This window comes from Balaenoptera ricei, chromosome 13, assembly GCF_028023285.1.
Source record: "Balaenoptera ricei isolate mBalRic1 chromosome 13, mBalRic1.hap2, whole genome shotgun sequence".
Lineage (NCBI taxonomy): Eukaryota > Metazoa > Chordata > Mammalia > Artiodactyla > Balaenopteridae > Balaenoptera > Balaenoptera ricei.
Window position 1 is genome coordinate 82,286,263 of NC_082651.1, and position 16,470 is coordinate 82,302,732.

At 58.8% G+C, this 16,470-nt stretch overlaps 1 protein-coding gene across 3 annotated transcripts in view; it reads left to right on the forward strand.

The window, feature by feature from the left end:
- The window catches only part of OTOF (otoferlin), an 88,859-nt gene that overhangs the window by 59,542 nt on the left and 12,847 nt on the right, over positions 1-16,470 (forward strand). For 2 of the 3 annotated variants that reach the window (XM_059893421.1, XM_059893422.1), the window contains 21 exons: positions 2,328-2,390; positions 2,817-2,901; positions 5,586-5,745; positions 6,589-6,775; positions 7,204-7,390; positions 8,813-9,036; positions 9,478-9,586; positions 10,130-10,316; positions 10,446-10,566; positions 11,129-11,229; positions 11,347-11,437; positions 11,599-11,715; positions 11,990-12,142; positions 12,463-12,652; positions 12,734-12,858; positions 13,247-13,381; positions 14,089-14,250; positions 14,467-14,586; positions 15,100-15,261; positions 15,345-15,507; positions 16,035-16,105. In XM_059893421.1, coding sequence (XP_059749404.1) covers positions 2,328-2,390; positions 2,817-2,901; positions 5,586-5,745; positions 6,589-6,775; positions 7,204-7,390; positions 8,813-9,036; positions 9,478-9,586; positions 10,130-10,316; positions 10,446-10,566; positions 11,129-11,229; positions 11,347-11,437; positions 11,599-11,715; positions 11,990-12,142; positions 12,463-12,652; positions 12,734-12,858; positions 13,247-13,381; positions 14,089-14,250; positions 14,467-14,586; positions 15,100-15,261; positions 15,345-15,507; positions 16,035-16,105 — 2,913 coding nt within the window. Of the gene's footprint in view, positions 1-2,327; positions 2,391-2,816; positions 2,902-5,585; positions 5,746-6,588; positions 6,776-7,203; positions 7,391-8,812; positions 9,037-9,477; positions 9,587-10,129; positions 10,317-10,445; positions 10,567-11,128; positions 11,230-11,346; positions 11,438-11,598; positions 11,716-11,989; positions 12,143-12,462; positions 12,653-12,733; positions 12,859-13,246; positions 13,382-14,088; positions 14,251-14,466; positions 14,587-15,099; positions 15,262-15,344; positions 15,508-15,974; positions 16,106-16,470 lie in introns of all 3 variants that reach the window. The other variant, XM_059893420.1, reaches the window with a different exon arrangement.

A 16,470-nucleotide genomic window follows, 5' to 3' on the forward strand; every position in this document is an offset into this window, starting at 1 on the left:
TTGTTGTAGGCGACTGTCCTGTGCCTTGTAGGGTATTGAGCAGCATCCCTGGCCTCTACCCACTAGATAGAAGCAACCCTCCAATAGCAATCCTCCACCCAGATGTAGCAACCAAGAAGGTTTCTAGACATTGTCAAATGCCTCCCGAGGGTTAAACTCGCCCCCGGTTGAGAACCGGTGCTCTAAACTATCTTCCCATGATTCGTCCCAGCCCCAAAGCTAGAATTTTCTTTCCCTTTTCTTCTCTTCCTTTTATACTATCCCCCTGGTCCCAGGGGTGTGCTGCTTTCCGCTAATCCTCTGAGTTGATGGGAACCTACCTTTGGTTCCACTAAACACAATAAAGGGAAGTGAGAACAACCAACATCACTTAGATTTCTAAGTAATTACAAAAGGGAAATATGTTCAGGAAATACAAGGAATATGACCACAGACAGCTCAGAGTTCTAGCTTAGTTAGCTCGCTCTCCTGGGGCTGACACAGCTCTGCGGCACCTGGCCTTGACCTTGACCCTCCTGCCTGGCTCTGGACTTGTCTTCCTATGAAGGGAGGCTCATAACCATCACCCCTGTCCCCAGAACAACCTGACAATCCACAGACCAGGCCAAGACCTCTTCTCGGTACATCCGGTCCCAGACACCGTCATCTTCCTTCTGCCTAAAACCACCTCTCCCCATTGCCTTGAATCCTTCTCTTTCTGCATCCCAAAGAATCTACCATTATATCATCCACTCAACATCACCACCTCTGCCTTTGCTTTTCTTTTGGCTCCTCTTTTGTCTATAAGGCATTTCACTCTAGCATATTCTAAGCACAACTATGAAGAACCATTATGATCAAGGACAGGAACTAGAAGCCTATCATCTATCTATCCATCTACCTATCCATGCATCCATCTATCTATCTATCCAACTAGCTATGCCTTTCCTCAGTCCCACATACCTCCTAGTGACCACCACTTCCTCACCTTAATCTCTGCAGTCATTTCTGCCCCCCATCTTTCCTGAAACTGCCCTTTTCCAGACATCAAGGACCTCACTGTCCCTAAGTTCAACATCCACCATTGCTCCCTCTCCCTTGACTGCCCCGGTCCTTCCATCCTCTCGCCGCCCCCTGTCCTGGGGACCTCTCCTGCCACTCTCCTGCCTTCCCCTCTCTCCAGCTCCTCTCCTCACTGCCTTTCTTGGCATCACTCCCTGTGCCCACTGCTGAAGTGCTGCTGCTTCTTGGAGCCCTGTCCTGGGCCTGCTTCTTTCCTATTCTCCTTCCTTCTCTCCCTGGGTATCTCCCCAGCCTCAAGGCATCGGTTACCATCTGCGTGTCTAGATGCCTGTACCACCCACCTCTCCAGAGCTTCAGTCCCCCGTGACCAGCATCATCCGGGCATAGTGCTCCGTAGCAGTTGGTATTTATTGTGCAATGGCCGTGTGCATGCCTGGGTTGAATGCTTGACCCGGGTCATCTCATTTAGATTCCGAACCACGCCTCCCAGCAACCCCGTGAATGCTACCCCGGAGCAGTTCCACATGGCGGCCCTGGCTCGTTATCCCCACGTCACAGAGGTGTAAACTGAGGCTCAGGAAGGGAGGTGATTGGAGCAACAGTGAAAGCTCAGTCTTCCTGGCTCTAAAGCTGGCACTGTTACCCACAATGCTCTAGTGTGAGCCTCCAGCAGCCAGGAGCAGATTCTCATTTGCTCCAAGCTCTTCGGCAACCTTTCTCCATCTCCCTGCCCACAAGTTCACCAAAACAGTGGCCCTTCTGCTCACCGTCTGCACCCTCTCTCCCAGCACCCGCACACCAAGGCCGGGACAGATGGGTGGGCGCTGCAGCTGTGAGTGGCAGCTCCCAGGCAGAGAGGACAGCTCGCGCCCACGGCAGTTACATTTACAGCAGATTAAGTTCATCAGTTCTAAATTCTAAGGCTCAGCTTAGTTTACATTTAAACACCTCCAAACTTGGGGTGCATCTTCTAGGCAGCATTGTGGTTTAATGGTGATGTCTGTGGGACCCATATAACCACAGCGCATCTTACAGTATCTTACACGTATCTCATCAAGCCTCATAACAAGACTCTAAGGGGGGGCATCATTACCCCCGTTTGACAGCTCAGGAAGCTGAGGTTCAGAAGATGTGTTGCTCAAGACCACACGACTCCCAGCTTCTCCGGGGTCAGGGGGGACCAGTGGTTGCCCCTCCTGCTCGTCCAAACTTTGGGGCTCAAGGGAAATGGCCGGGGTGCAGACAGGCACTTTCAGGAGGGAGGTGCCCGGCATTTAGCCTCTGCCCTCCAAGTGACAGCAAGTCTGGGTCCTTCCCCCCTCCAGTACTTCGTCTTCGACTTCCATGTCTCTCCTGACGTCATGTTCGACAAGATCATCAAGATCTCGGTGAGTGGGGAGCAGTCCCTGGCAGGCGGGGCTCTTAGATCAAACTGCACCTTTGTGCAGACTTGAAAAGGGCACCCCCTCTGGGCGGGCCAACCATAAAAAGGCAGACCGCACCCAGACACACAGCTGGGCAAGTGGGGCACAGGCTGGATGTGGGCCCCTCTCACCCCATTAGCCAGATCCTTCTGTATAGTGTACAACCAGCTCACCCGTACCTGGAGGCCAGCAAAGCACAGGCGAGGCAGAAGAGGCTGATACTAAGCCTCAGAGAGGCTGTCCTGCCCTGCCAGACGCCCTCCTGCTTCACCTGAAGCTCACATCCCCAGAAAGAGTGACATGGCACCACTATCAGTCAGCCCTTCCCCGCCCCACGGAAAGCCTCAGCCCCATGCCGCCTGACTGGTGACTGGTGGTTCTGCCTGGAAGGTGATTCACTCCAAGAACCTGCTGCGCAGTGGCACCCTGGTGGGTTCCTTCAAGATGGACGTGGGGACCGTGTACTCCCAACCGGGTGAGTAGCTGCACAGCCTGTCAGCTCCGGGAGCCCGGGACACGCGGTCCCTCCCACCCTGGCGGGCCCTGGGCTCAGCCTGGCCAGGCTGCTGGGCTCAGGTGAGGCTGTGAGTGCACACAGTCTTCAGGTATGCAGAGCGATGGGGTGCCCAGCCTGCATCAGTCGCAGTGACCACCTGCGCCCAGTCGGCGGGGCTCACGGGAGGCCTGCAGAGGCGGCAGCATGGCCCCCTTTTACAGCTGGGAGGCCTGGGCGCCAGAGGAGCGCCGGGGCTTCCCTGGTCACCCAGCTGGTCTACAGTGAGGTCAGGCCGTGTGACTCCAGAGTCCCTACTGAGCCACGCTGTTCCCAACACCCAGTGCGGGGGGCAGTCTCTGAGGGACTCTGTGCCCTGAAAACACCTTCACTGACCATCCGTCCAGGGACCCAGGCTGCCTGAGAACAGCCGCGTGGGCTATCTGCTCAGCAGCTCTGGGGGAACCCATAAGCCAGCACTGCGTGGGGTTAGTGAGGGAATCCCAAGGCGTGGCCCAGAGGGCTGGTGAGGGTTGGACCAGACAGAGAAGGTGCCTCAGCCTGACAGACAACACTCACCACAGGGCCAGCTTGGGAACCACGGGCAGACAAGCTGGCACTGGGCCCCACCCATGCCCTGAAGTGAACCCGCCACTTGGGTGCAGTAAGGACCCCATTAGCCCCTCTGACAGTGACAATACAATTTCACCCAGACAATCACATTTGACCCTCACAAAACAGTGAGGGAGACATTAGCATTCCTTCCCATTCTACAGACGAGATAAATGAGGCTAAAAGAAGTTGTGTCTCAGAGGTGCCACTAAACTATTAGGTTGAACAAATTGGCGATTCCTTATGTTCAACCTAGTAGACACTTGGCTGGTGCACATTATAACTATGACTCAGACCGGAAAATCTAAGCTGAAAACCCAAGATTATACACATAAAAATCACAAAATCATAGATCATTCAAGCTTGAAGAGACCTTAAAAACATCTAGTCCAATCTCTCTCTGAAGGAACAGAAAGAAGAAATCCATTCCCTCTTCAAATAGCCTTTAACTCTGAAGACAAATTTTATGTCCCTCCTGAGTCTTATTCTCTTTCCTTACTAAATTTCCCCAGTTCATCTAACTATTCATTCACACATCTGTCCATCCACACATACATTCTTTCACCCACCCACATATCTACCTACTCGCCTGTCTGTATGTTAATCCATCCTTCTATCCATTTATCCATCTGCCATCCATCCATCCCTCTATCCATCTAGCTTTTAGGCCAGCCAGGCACCCTACCACCCGTCTTCTACTATCCAACTCCCCATCCAGCCATCTGGCTATCTATCTGTTCATGTATCCATCCCACAAACATCCACTCTGGCAAGACCCTTGAAGCTCTGGGGTAGCCTAGGACATGGCCCCCTCCTCCTGAGATGCGCCAGTTCAGCTGACGGCCTCCAGTGACCCCTCACACACATGGCTTACTCCCCTCTCACCGTCCCAGTCTGTCTCTTTGGACTCTGCAATGGCATTATCTCTCCGGAGACACAGTTGGCCTGGCCTATCCCCAAACAGGCTGATTTCTGCACACAGTCCTGAACACATCTCACAGAACCGAATGGGGACAGAGAGGCTTGCTGGCAACAGGCCTGAACTATAGTAGAAGTTGAAAGAGGAGGGAGGGGAAGAGGAAACTTCTGAGTCCCTGGAGATTCCAGTGTCCACACAAAATCAAGGAAGAAGATGTGCCCTTCGTGCAGGCTACGCCTACAATCAGCTTTAAAGTCAACCTGAAGGGGCAGATCCGTCCTAGAGTGGCCTGCTCTCTTGACATCTGTCCTTTCCTCCACACTGTCCTAATTCCTGGGAGTATTGGGGTGACACTACCGGTCCCTGTCTCTAGGAGGCTTTCAGGCTGAAATTGGAGACAGACAATAAGTAGATAATCACAGTGATAGTGAGTTAGGAGATGTGCATATGGAAAGGGGCCAGGATCAGCTCTTCTGAGGAAGTCAGGGAAGGCTGCATGGAAGAGGAGACACATGAACAAAATGATTAGAAGTGTGAATAGGGAGGTGGAGGGTTGGGGTGGGGGACAGAAGGGATGGGGGCATTCCAAGCTCAAAGAACAGCAGCCACAAAGGCATGGGGGTATGAAACAGCAATATGAATTATTCAGAGAGGGGTAAACAGCTTTGCTTGCAGGAGCACGGGGGGGCGGGCAGAGGGTGAACACTGCGAGCTGGGGAGAGCTGTATCAGGAGACCCTACAGGGGATGCTGAGGTCTGTGGTCTTTCCCCCAAGTACTGGGGAGCCTCAGGTGGGTTTGAAATGGGGAGTGAGAGAGGGAGGGCCTCTCTGAGGCCTCTGTCTGGCAGCTGCATGGTGGTTGACTGCATGGGTTGGGGGCAGGAGGGCTGCAGGCAGAGAAACCAATTAGGAGGCTCCTCCAAAGCCACACCACACGCCTGGGTGCATGACCAGGGGCGGGGCCTTGCCTCAGCCACCCTTGCTCGGGGACCTCTGTCTCCCTGGCCGAGAGGCAGGCAAAGCTGTGGCCCCAGGGCCCCGAGACCTGATGACCTGGGCTCCGAGGCCTGCCCCAAGGACAGGTGCCACCCTGGGTAGGCCAGCAGGTGCAGCCCCTGCTCCTCGCCACTGCAGAGCACCAGTTCCACCACAAGTGGGCCATCCTGTCGGACCCCGACGACATCTCCGCGGGGCTGAAGGGCTACGTGAAGTGCGACGTCGCTGTGATGGGAAAGGGGGACAACATCAAGACGCCCCACAAGGCCAACGAGACGGACGAGGATGACATTGAGGGGTGAGGCTCCCATCCTCCCCCAGCCCCTGGAGACCCGGCCCAGCCCTTCCTGGAACACCAAGGGAGCCCCCAGGGTGCATCTCACCCTCCATCTCCCTACCCCCATGCCCAGATGGCCCATCTCTCCCTGGAAGGACTGAGGCCCGGCCAGCCTCGGTGTCCGGGGACTCTCCTCATGGGGCAGAAAGGACTGAGGCAGGGCAGGCAGGGGTTCACAGAGGACAGTCAAGAGTGACAGTCATTTGACATCCAGGCTTCTGACTGTGAGAAACTTGGAAGAAAAGAGCGGAGTCCCAGAGCTGCTGGGTCTTGAGTCTACACCCAGGAGAGCAAAGAGATTTGTTTTCTGTACCAATTCCAGGCAGCTGACAGTGGTTGTTGAGAAATATTCTGGGACCTCATCTGGATTCAGTGAGAAAAAGTGCAGGATCCAATGAATCATGCCTTCCATGGGCCAAGGAGGGAGAGTGGGGGCCAGTTGTGAGGTTTTTGTGTAGGAGATGAAAGATGTGACACACAGCTGAGAAAACTGGATAATATTATTAAGAGTGGTCTCCCACACTACAGTTTATAAAGTACTCATATATTTTAACCTATTTGAGCCTTATCATATTCTGAGAGGGAATACCATATTATTCCCATCTTAAAGGTGAGTAAACTGAGGCTCAGAGAGATGGGGAGGTTTGCCCAGGATCACGAGAGAGCAGGTGCCCTAAACTCCAGCATCTTTAGTCCTAGTGTGGGCCTTCTCAGCCGTCCTTCACCTGTTGTCCCGGCCCCCAGGGGTATGTAGATGCTGGGGCAGGAGTCGGGGTGCCCAGCCCTAGCTGTATGTGCCGGCAGGAACTTGCTGCTCCCTGAGGGGGTGCCCCCCGAACGCCAGTGGGCCCGGTTCTACGTGAAGATTTACCGAGCAGAGGGGCTGCCCCGCATGAACACAAGCCTCATGGCCAACATGAAGAAGGCTTTCATTGGTGAGAACAAGGACCTGGTCGACCCCTACGTGCAAGTCTTCTTTGCCGGCCAGAAGGTATTGGGGTGCAGGAGGCTGGGGCTTGGGGTGACAGGCACCAGAGGTGCAAGGGGTTGGGTGTGGGATCCTGGGGACGGACGTGAGGCAAAATCAGAAGCCGCGAGACTGGCCTTTGATCACCTTGGTGAGTCACCTCTAGAAGTGAGGAGAGAGAGATGAGGGGAGCTCTAGCTCAGAGGGGCTGGGGGGTGAGGCCAGGCTGGGCCTTAGGGATTCCTCACTGCCCCCAGGTCACCAAGAGCTGAGGGGAGGGGGGCACTGAGAGGGAGAAGAGCCAGAGAGGCTGGGGTGGGGAAGGATGAGGAGATAAGTACACACACACACACCACATGCACACACATAGCACACATATACACACTCACACACAGACACACATGCACACTCATGCACGTACACAAACCCTAACCCTCGCTCCCTCCCACCAGGGCAAGACTTCAGTGCAGAAGAGCAGCTATGAGCCACTGTGGAATGAGCAGGTGGTCTTTACAGACCTGTTCCCCCCGCTCTGCAAGCGCATGAAGGTACAGATCCGGGACTCAGACAAGGTCAACGACGTGGCCATCGGCACCCACTTCATTGACCTGCGCAAGATTTCCAACGACGGAGACAAAGGTCAGCAGCAGGAGACTGGGGGTGGGACGTGGGGCTAAAGGGGTAGCGTAAATGAGACCACCCCCCATACACCACCACCATCCCGTACCTCTGCCTGAAAGGTGCCAGGCATGGTCAGGGCATTGCCAACAGCCCCTGCCTCCAGGGAAGGGTGGAAACTCATGGTTCATGTCTGCACAGAGGTGCCTGGGCCCGCCTGAGCCAAGCTGCCTGGATTTGAACTCCAGCTCTGACAGTTAGAAGCTGCGTGACCTTCATACCTGTTTTCCCATCTGTAAAATGAGAATAATAGTAATTATATACGTGTATATATACATACGTATTACATATATGCATGTACTGCTGCCATAGTACCTATCTACAGACTTGTAGGACCAGAGCACTGAGCTGAGTACCAGGGATACAGAACAAGGAGGAATGCATCCGGTCTTCATGGTGCTCCCCTGGGGATGAGGGAGACGGGTGTGCTACCAAATGCTCAAAACCTGAGACAGAAGACACAAAAGACTACAGATTGTATGATTCCATTTGTATGAAATGTCCGGAATAGGCAAATGCATAGAGACAGGAAGTAGACGAGTGGTTGCCAGGAGCTGGGGGGAAGGGGAACTGGGACGAACCACTGAAAGGTATGGGGTTTCTTCTGAGGAGGATGGAAATGTCCTGGATGGTGGCACAACATAGTGAATGCACGAAAAACCACTGAAATGCATACTTTAAAATGGTGAATTTTATGTTATAGGAAGAATATCTCAGTTTTTTAAATGCTATAATGTTCTTTATAAACTAGGCAGAACAGAAACCAAACAAAACTCATAAGGCAGAATTGAATCCGTGCTACACATGAGACATAACAAATCCTAATGGGAGAAAAAATAGTTGGGACTAGGAATTGGGGGTACTTCGTGGAGGAAGAGCGTTTAACAGGCACAGGCGAAGAGTAAGGGCCTTCGGAGAGAGGGCAGGGGTCTGCAGAGGCAGGTGGGACCCTAGTGGCACACAGGTCTGCACAGAAGGCAAAGGCCTTGCTGAGGAGCTGGGGCATCGGTCCTTCAAGTAGGTCATAGACGGCCCCCGCCACAGGCACCGGGAAGCAGGGGGCGTGGTCTTGCTCCACAGAAATGGACGTGTGTGTATGCGGAGCGGCACGGCCAGCTCAGGCTCCCGCAGAGAATAAGCAGACACACAGAAGTGCCCCATGCAAGTGACAAGGCCACCCCACAGCCAGCCCCGCGCAGCAGACACCGCTCTCCCCACAGCCCCGGTGAGCCTCGCTGCCCGCAGGCCCTCTGCCGCCTCAGACATTTCCCCGAGCGAGACACGAGGTCCTCAGCTCAGCAACCAGGAGGTACAGGCCAGGAGCCCCCAAAATAGGTCCCTCCACTCGAGTGAGCCCCTCGACCCTCTGCCCCCGGCCCGCAGGCTTCCTGCCCACGCTGGGCCCCGCCTGGGTGAACATGTATGGCTCCACACGCAACTACACGCTGCTGGACGAGCACCAGGACCTGAACGAGGGCCTGGGGGAGGGCGTGTCTTTCCGCGCCCGCCTCATGCTGGGCCTGGCGGTGGAGATCCTGGACACTTCCAACCCTGAGCTCACCAGCTCCACGGAGGTGCAGGTGGAACAGGCCACACCCGTCTCCGAGGTGAGGCCCCAGGGCGCTGTGCTCAACCCCCTTCCCACCACGGCAGCCTGCGCCTGGCCTCTGCCAGTGTCCCTCCTGCCTGCCTCAGGGGCCCAGACCTTGGGATGGGGCCTCCCTCCCCAGAAAGCAGTAGGACCTCTGTCCCCTTCCACTGCCTGTGCCTGTGCTCTCCCCGGAGGTCCCAAGGTGGAGCCTTGTCTCTGCCTTGTTCCTGGCCAAGGCTGTCCTTGCGCTGGACATAGCAGCCCTTCCTCCAGGGACAGGCTGGAGGGCCGCAGGAACTGGGCCTTCAGTGTCGGGGCTCCTAGCTCCACAGCCGGGTAGGATGTCCCCACCATTAGCCCCAAGGGCCTGTCTGTAAGACGTAGGAGGAGGCCTGGCCCCAGGCCCAGCCCCCACCCCGTTAAGCTTTCCGGAGGGTTTGAACCGCCTTCTCCACAGAGCTGCGTGGGGAAAATGGAAGAATTCTTTCTATTTGGAGCCCTCCTGGAGGCCTCAATGATCGACCGGAAAAACGGAGACAAGCCCATCACCTTTGAGGTCACTATAGGTGAGAGCTGGGCTCGCAGGACGGGGGGCTGCTGGGTGGTAACTGCCAGGCCCCGCTCCACAGCCCGGGGGGGGGGGGGGGCGGGGCGGGGAACTTTGACCACTTTGACCACTTCCCTCGTGTGTCCTCAGGCACCCACACCACATACAGCGACTGCACCTGAGAACATGCGCCCCACAGGGTCGGCCTTAGCTCCACCTAAGGGCTAGGCTGTGTTAGGGACACGAGGAGGAAAGAAGCCCTCCCTGCAGAAGGGAGCGAGGCCCTCATGGGACTGGAGAGGAGAGAGTGGGAATACACGTCCTGGGCTGGACCTTGAGCTCAGCGGTCATCAGGGCTCCTAGTGAGACCTCTGCAGGAGTGTAGGACATGGCCCCTTCCTCTGGCCAGTGTTCTATCGTGTCTGAGCTGGCACAGACCTGTGAGCACCAGCCCCATTCCCTGACTCTCCCTCTTCCCTCCCACAGACCCCTGGACTGGAGGGCAGGGTGGGGCCTGGTGGGGAAAGGACTCTAGGCCCTCGGTGCCCCCTTCTGCCTCCAGGCAACTATGGGAACGAAGTCGATGGCCTGTCTCGACCCCAGCGGTCTCGGCCTCGGCCTCGGAAGGAGCCTGGGGACGAGGAGGAAGTGGATCTGATCCAGAAGTCGAGTGACGACGAGACTGACGAGGGTGGGGACCTGCCCTCAGTCTCCTCCAGCCCACCCATGCGGCCCCAGATCACCGACAGGTGAGCCGGCCAGGACAGAGGGTCCTGGGAGCCCTGCCCGCTGCCTCCCATCCTCTCATGGCCTGGCCCCGCCCCACCACCGCCTCCCTGGGTGTCCAGTCCTCAACCTCCCACCTGCTCCCGCCCCAGGAACTACTTCCATCTGCCCTACTTGGAGCGCAAGCCCTGCATCTACATCAAGAGCTGGTGGCCGGACCAGCGCCGCCGCCTCTACAATGCCAACATCATGGACCACGTCGCAGACAAGCTGGTCAGGGCCAGGCCACGGCGGGGAGGGGAAAGGCGGAGGGCGTGTGCTTCAGAGGGCCTCGCCCAGCTTGGACAGCTGCCCGGCAACACGCGAGTCCTGTCTGCCCCGCAGCACGCCGTGGGGTTGGGGGAGGAACAGCAGAGTGGCCCCAGTAGAACCTGTGCTCCTGTCCCCGCCCAAGTCCCAGCAGCGGTGGAGAGCCTGAGGGCGGCCCGGAGTGGAGTCTGGGAACCCTGGCCCATCCAGCCCCGGGTTTCCCTGGAGGTGACTGGCCAACCCCTCTGTCTCTGGCCTGCACTCCCCCACCCCCTACATCTAGCCCTGAGTTCTGTCCGACCCCTGTGGGTCCACCAGGACCACAGACTCATGGCCCAGAGGTGGCTTCTTCCTTCAGGTTCTGAAAACAGAACCTGGAAAATTTGGGTTTCCTTGTGATGGCGAGACAGTCCGGAGATGGCGCTCGTGGGAGGTCCTAGGGCGCTAGCCCCTCATCCCCCTGATGAACGGGGGAAACATTTGGGGAGGCTGAGGGGGGGCTGTGGCTCACACCCCTGGTTCACAGGAAGAAGGCCTGAATGATGTGCAGGAGATGATCAAAACGGAAAAGTCCTACCCTGAGCGCCGACTGCGGGGCGTCCTGGAGGAGCTGAGCTGTGGCTGCTAGTAAGTGGCAGGGCTGCCAGTCGGGGGTCAGAAGTGGGGGGTTTGCAGAGAAGGAGGCATCTGCAGGCCTCCTGCTGGCGGGTGGGCTCTGCTAAGCCCTGCTTCTCCCCCTCCCAGCCGTTTCCTCTCCCTCGCGGACAAGGACCAGGGCCACTGGTCCCGCACCAGGCTGGACCGGGAGCGCCTCAAGTCCTGCATGCAGGAGCTGGTGAGGACGCGGCTGGACCACACCGGGGACGGAGGGAGGGTCTGGAGGTGAAAAGGGAACCCGAGGTGGGGGACATCTGTCTCTGAGGTCACAGCCCCCAGGGCCAGACCCTCCATCATGCGTCATGACCTGAGCCCCACTTACACCCCCGACCCTGGCAGGAGAGCATGGGGCAGCAGGCCAAGACCCTGCGGGCACAGGTGAAGTGGCACACGGTGCGGGACAAGCTGAGGCTGTGCCAGAACTTCCTGCACAAGCTGCGCTTCCTGGCAGACGAGGTGTGCCCCCTGCCAGCCCCAAACCAGAGTGACCCAAGGTGGCGGAAGGGGGGCTGCACAGGAGGGGTTGGGCCAGACCATCCAGGAGGCCCCTCCCATTCTGACAGCCATTGGGGGATAGGAGAGACCAAGCCTTTCACCCTGTCCCGTGTTCTTCCCGCTGGATCGGTGGGAGGAGAAGGACCCAGCGCCGGGGTCCTTTCCTCTGTGGGTTCAGGCCGAGCCAAGAGGCAGGATCTCTCCCTTACTGGCCACCACTCTGCCCCCACCCCAGCCTCAGCACAGCGTCCCCGACGTCTTCATCTGGATGATGAGCAACAACAAGCGCATCGCCTACGCCCGGGTGCCCTCCAAGGACCTGCTCTTCTCCACCGTGGAAGAGGAGCTGGGCAAGGACTGCGCCAAGGTCAAGACGCTCTTCCTCAAGGTGCTGGAAGGGGAGCAAGATTGGGGGTGGAGGGGCTGGGGTCGGCGCTTTTTCAAGGGGTCAAACTCCCCTTGGAGGGAGCAGTACCCCCACCCCTGGGTCTGGCTGGCCAGAGCTGACAGGGTGCTCAAAGAAGAGCTGGAGAGAATAGGAAAGGGGTGGGGGGGTCCCCCCCATGCCCCTCTGCACTGTGTTCCGCACCACACAGCCCAGCGGGACGGCTGCGGAAGGCAAGAGCCCCTCCGCCCATAGCCTCCTCCAGCCTCCTGCCCCTTCCTCATGCCGTGGGCTCCAGCAGCTGACCCTGCACCCACCCGCAGCTGCCAGGGAAGCGGGGCTTCGGCTCGGCGGGCTGGACGGTGCAGGCCAAGCTGGAGCTCTACCTGTGGCTGGGCCTCAGCAAGCAGCGCAAGGACTTTCTGTGCGGCCTGCCCTGCGGCTTCGAGGAGGTCAGGGCGGCCCAGAGCCCGGGCCTGCACGCCTTCCCACCCATCAGCCTGCTCTACACCAGTGAGCGAGGACTCCCGGGCCTGGGCGGGAGGGCACCGGCGGGTGGCCTGTTCCCTGAGCCTCAGCCTGCTCCCCCCACAGAGAAGCAGGCCTTCCAGCTCCGTGCCCACATGTACCAGGCGCGCAGCCTCTTTGCCGCCGACAGCAGTGGCCTCTCGGACCCCTTCGCCCGTGTCTTCTTCATCAACCAGAGTCAGTGCACAGAGGTGAGGGCCCTGGGGTAGGAGGGCGTGGCTCTGGCTTTGAGAGCACCGGAGGGGGCCTGTGAGCCTATGGGACCTGGAGAAACAGACCAGCCAGTACCCCAGATCCTTAGAGGAAAGCCTGGCAGATGACTGCAGGCCCAGGCCACACTGGTGAAGGCTTTAATCGCAGTCACATTCCACACAGAAGACAGGGAAGACACTGGCGGGCAGCTGGGAGAGAGGGTCAGGAGCAGGCCTCATATCAGCCTTCATTTTGAGATTCCCAGAAGAGTCAAGGAGCATGGCACTCCTGCTCCCACGTCCCCTGGAAACCACAGTGACTGGGGGTGACTCCTCTTCAGGTGTTGCCCACCCACCATCACTTACCTGTGCCCCCCCCATGCTGCAGGTGCTGAATGAGACCCTGTGCCCCACCTGGGACCAGATGCTGGTGTTCGACAACCTGGAGCTCTATGGCGAAGCTCATGAGTTGCGGGACGACCCCCCCATCATTGTCATCGAAATCTACGACCAGGACACCATGGTATGGGTGGGCTCTGGCACCAGGGACCACGCCTCCTCCCCCGCACTCTACCTGCATTAGCGGCCACCTCCACAGCCCACCCGCAGAGCCCCTTGGCCAGGGTGCTTGCCGGGGAAGCTGGGAGTCTGGGCAGCTGACCAGCCCCTCCAGGAGACCCCGGGTGTCTCCTGCCCTGTCACTGCAGCCTGACCCCTTCCCAATGCTTTGGGCCTCTGGGGCCTCAGGGAGGAGACAGGCCAGGGCGTCCCACCTCCCAGCAAAGCTCAGACCCAGATGTGCCAGGAAAGCCTGCTGTCCCCAGCCTTCCCCCATTTGAGGGGCCCCCCAACCCCTGCCCACACCTACCACAGTCAGTAACAGCCTCATAGCTCTCCATGGGAGCTCTGGAGTAAGGGAGTGGGGGATTAGGGTGACCCCTCCAGAGATGGGGAGCCGCTTACTACAAGCCACCTCAGCTACCGGGGTGCCCCGAGTGAGCTCTGGACTAGGGGTAGGAGCAGCTGTTTCTAGTCCTGAGTCCTGCATCTGCCATTCATTGCCAGCATGGCCTGGAGCTAGCCCGAGACTTGGTTTCCCCCATCTGTAAAATGGGGTGATCACACCTGCAACTACATGGGACCATGGTGAGGACTGAATGAGATCCCAGGTGTGAACATGCTTGGTCAGTTCAAGCACCAAGAGGCCACCTTGGCTGTTTGTCACGTCAGGGCAAAGCCGACTTCATAGGCCGGACCTTTGCCAAGCCCCTGGTGAAGATGGCCGACGAGGCATACTGCCCGCCCCGCTTCCCGCCCCAGCTCGAGTACTACCAGATCTACCGCGGCAACGCCACGGCCGGGGACCTGCTGGCCGCCTTCGAGCTGCTGCAGGTGGGGCTGCTGGAAAGAGGGGGCTGGGCCAGGGGCCTTCCTCCTCCCCATCCTGCTGTGAGGCCAGTCGGACAGGAAGCTGGGGGTGTGGTTCTTGGGGACCTGGGCTGTTCAGCCTTCCCTGTCTCCCCAGATCACATGCCAAATAACTCATGGGGAGAGAGAGCCCTCTCCCCGGGCTCCCCAGGGTGTGACACTATGTCCCCCATTCCCCAGATTGGACCAGCAGGGAAGGCCGACCTGCCGCCCATCAATGGCCCAGTGGACGTGGACCGAGGTCCCATCATGCCTGTGCCTATGGGCATCCGGCCCGTGCTCAGCAAGTACCGGATAGAGGTGTGTGAGGACCGCATCCGGCCCCTCCCAGCCCCGCCCTGAACAGGCCCTGCTGTGCTCTGCTCCCTGGCCCCCCTCACTCTCTCTCCATGAGGGTCGTATGCGTGCATTACACTGTTGGCATCAAACTCCAGGGGTCTTCAGCAACCTCAGGCCACGCTCCGTTTTTCAAATAAGGACACTGAAGGCCCAGGAGGGGAAGTGACTGGCCCAACTTCACACCCAGGGGCCAGTAGCAGACCCAGGCTCACGACCATCCGGCGCCTGCCCCTTTTGTGCTGAGTCACACTGCCACGGTCCAGGACCCTTCCCGGCCCTCCCATCGGCCCCCCACACCCACCCTCACCCCACAGCGCCTTCAGGACACCTGCCCCTCCTCGGCTCTCCCAGCCCTGCCCCTCCTGACGCACGGTCCACCCACAGCCCGGTTCTTCCTCAGGTGGCCCTGCCCGCCCGCAGCTGGTGCCCTTGACTGAGGGGCTGTCCTCTCCCCCCCACCGCACCCCCACGCAGGTGCTGTTCTGGGGCCTGCGGGACCTGAAGCGGGTGAACCTGGCCCAGGTGGACCGGCCGCGGGTAGACATCGAGTGCGCGGGGAAGGGAGTGCAGTCGTCCCTGATCCACAATTACAAGAAGAACCCCAACTTCAACACCCTCGTCAAGTGGTTTGAAGTGGTGAGTGTGGGCCGGGACCTGCCTGGGCAGAGCTGGGTGCCTCTGCCCCTTCTCTGAGCTCGGGGTCCCTGCCCCACCCCCAGGACCTCCCGGAGAACGAGCTCCTGCACCCGCCCTTGAACATCCGCGTGGTGGACTGCCGGGCCTTCGGCCGCTACACCCTGGTCGGCTCCCACACCGTCAGCTCCCTGCGGCGCTTCATCTACCGGCCCCCGGACCGCTCAGCCCCCAGCTGGAACACCTCGGGTATGGCGCTTCTGGGCCCAGGGCAGGGCCTCCAGCTCACAATCCAGCCCACCTGGTTTCCTCCTGGGCCATCCCTAAGTGGGCGGGGGAGGCCAGGAGGGAGGTCCCGCCCTGGGCACCAAGGAAGGCTGCACAGGGTGGCCCCCAGCTCTAGCGCCAGAAAGGCCAGAGCCCAGGGGTCCTTAGAGGGCCTGAGGGCAGATGGTCCTCAGCCGGTTCCTGGAGAAGACCCAGGCCCTCCCCGTCCCAACCCCCCGATTCCCCCGCCCCCCGGCCTCCACTGTGTCACTCAGCACGGCTCACCCTCCTCTCTGGCTCACCTCCTCCCTCTCCTTATGCCCATCTTATCCCTCCCTCTCCCTCGGAAAGCTCTAGAATCAGCTTTAGGCCTCCGGTCCTTCCAGCCAGCCCTGACTCTCACCGTTACTGCTGCTCCTCCTTGTCTGTCTGTCCATCTCTCTGTCCAGGAAGGCTCCTCCAGGGCCGCCGTGTGCTGTACAGTGCGGGCCCCTCTTCTCACCCCACAGGGGAGGTCGTGGTGAACATGGAGCCAGAGGTGCCTGTCAAGAAGCTGGAGACCGTGGTGAAGCTGGATGCGGTAAGGCGCCTGGGGTCAGCCCCACGCTGGCTGGGGACGTGCAACTGCGGGTGGCACTTCCCCAGAGCCGGGCCACCCCACACACAAGACGACACATTAAGTCGCTCCTCCTTTGGCGTGCGATGGGCCAGGGCTAACCCTGACTGCATGTGCACACAGCCCCATCCTATACTGTCCTGTAAGGCGAGACTCTCAGTTTTGCGTGTGTGTGTGCACATGTGCATGAACACGTGGTACACACGTATGAGAGACAGAGCAGTAACCGTGTGAAGTAATAGCCTGCAATTATTTTTATTCCAACAAACAACACCATAGGCAATGGATTCCTTGTGCAAGCACCAGTGTTCTCTCCAGAGGGTCCCTGG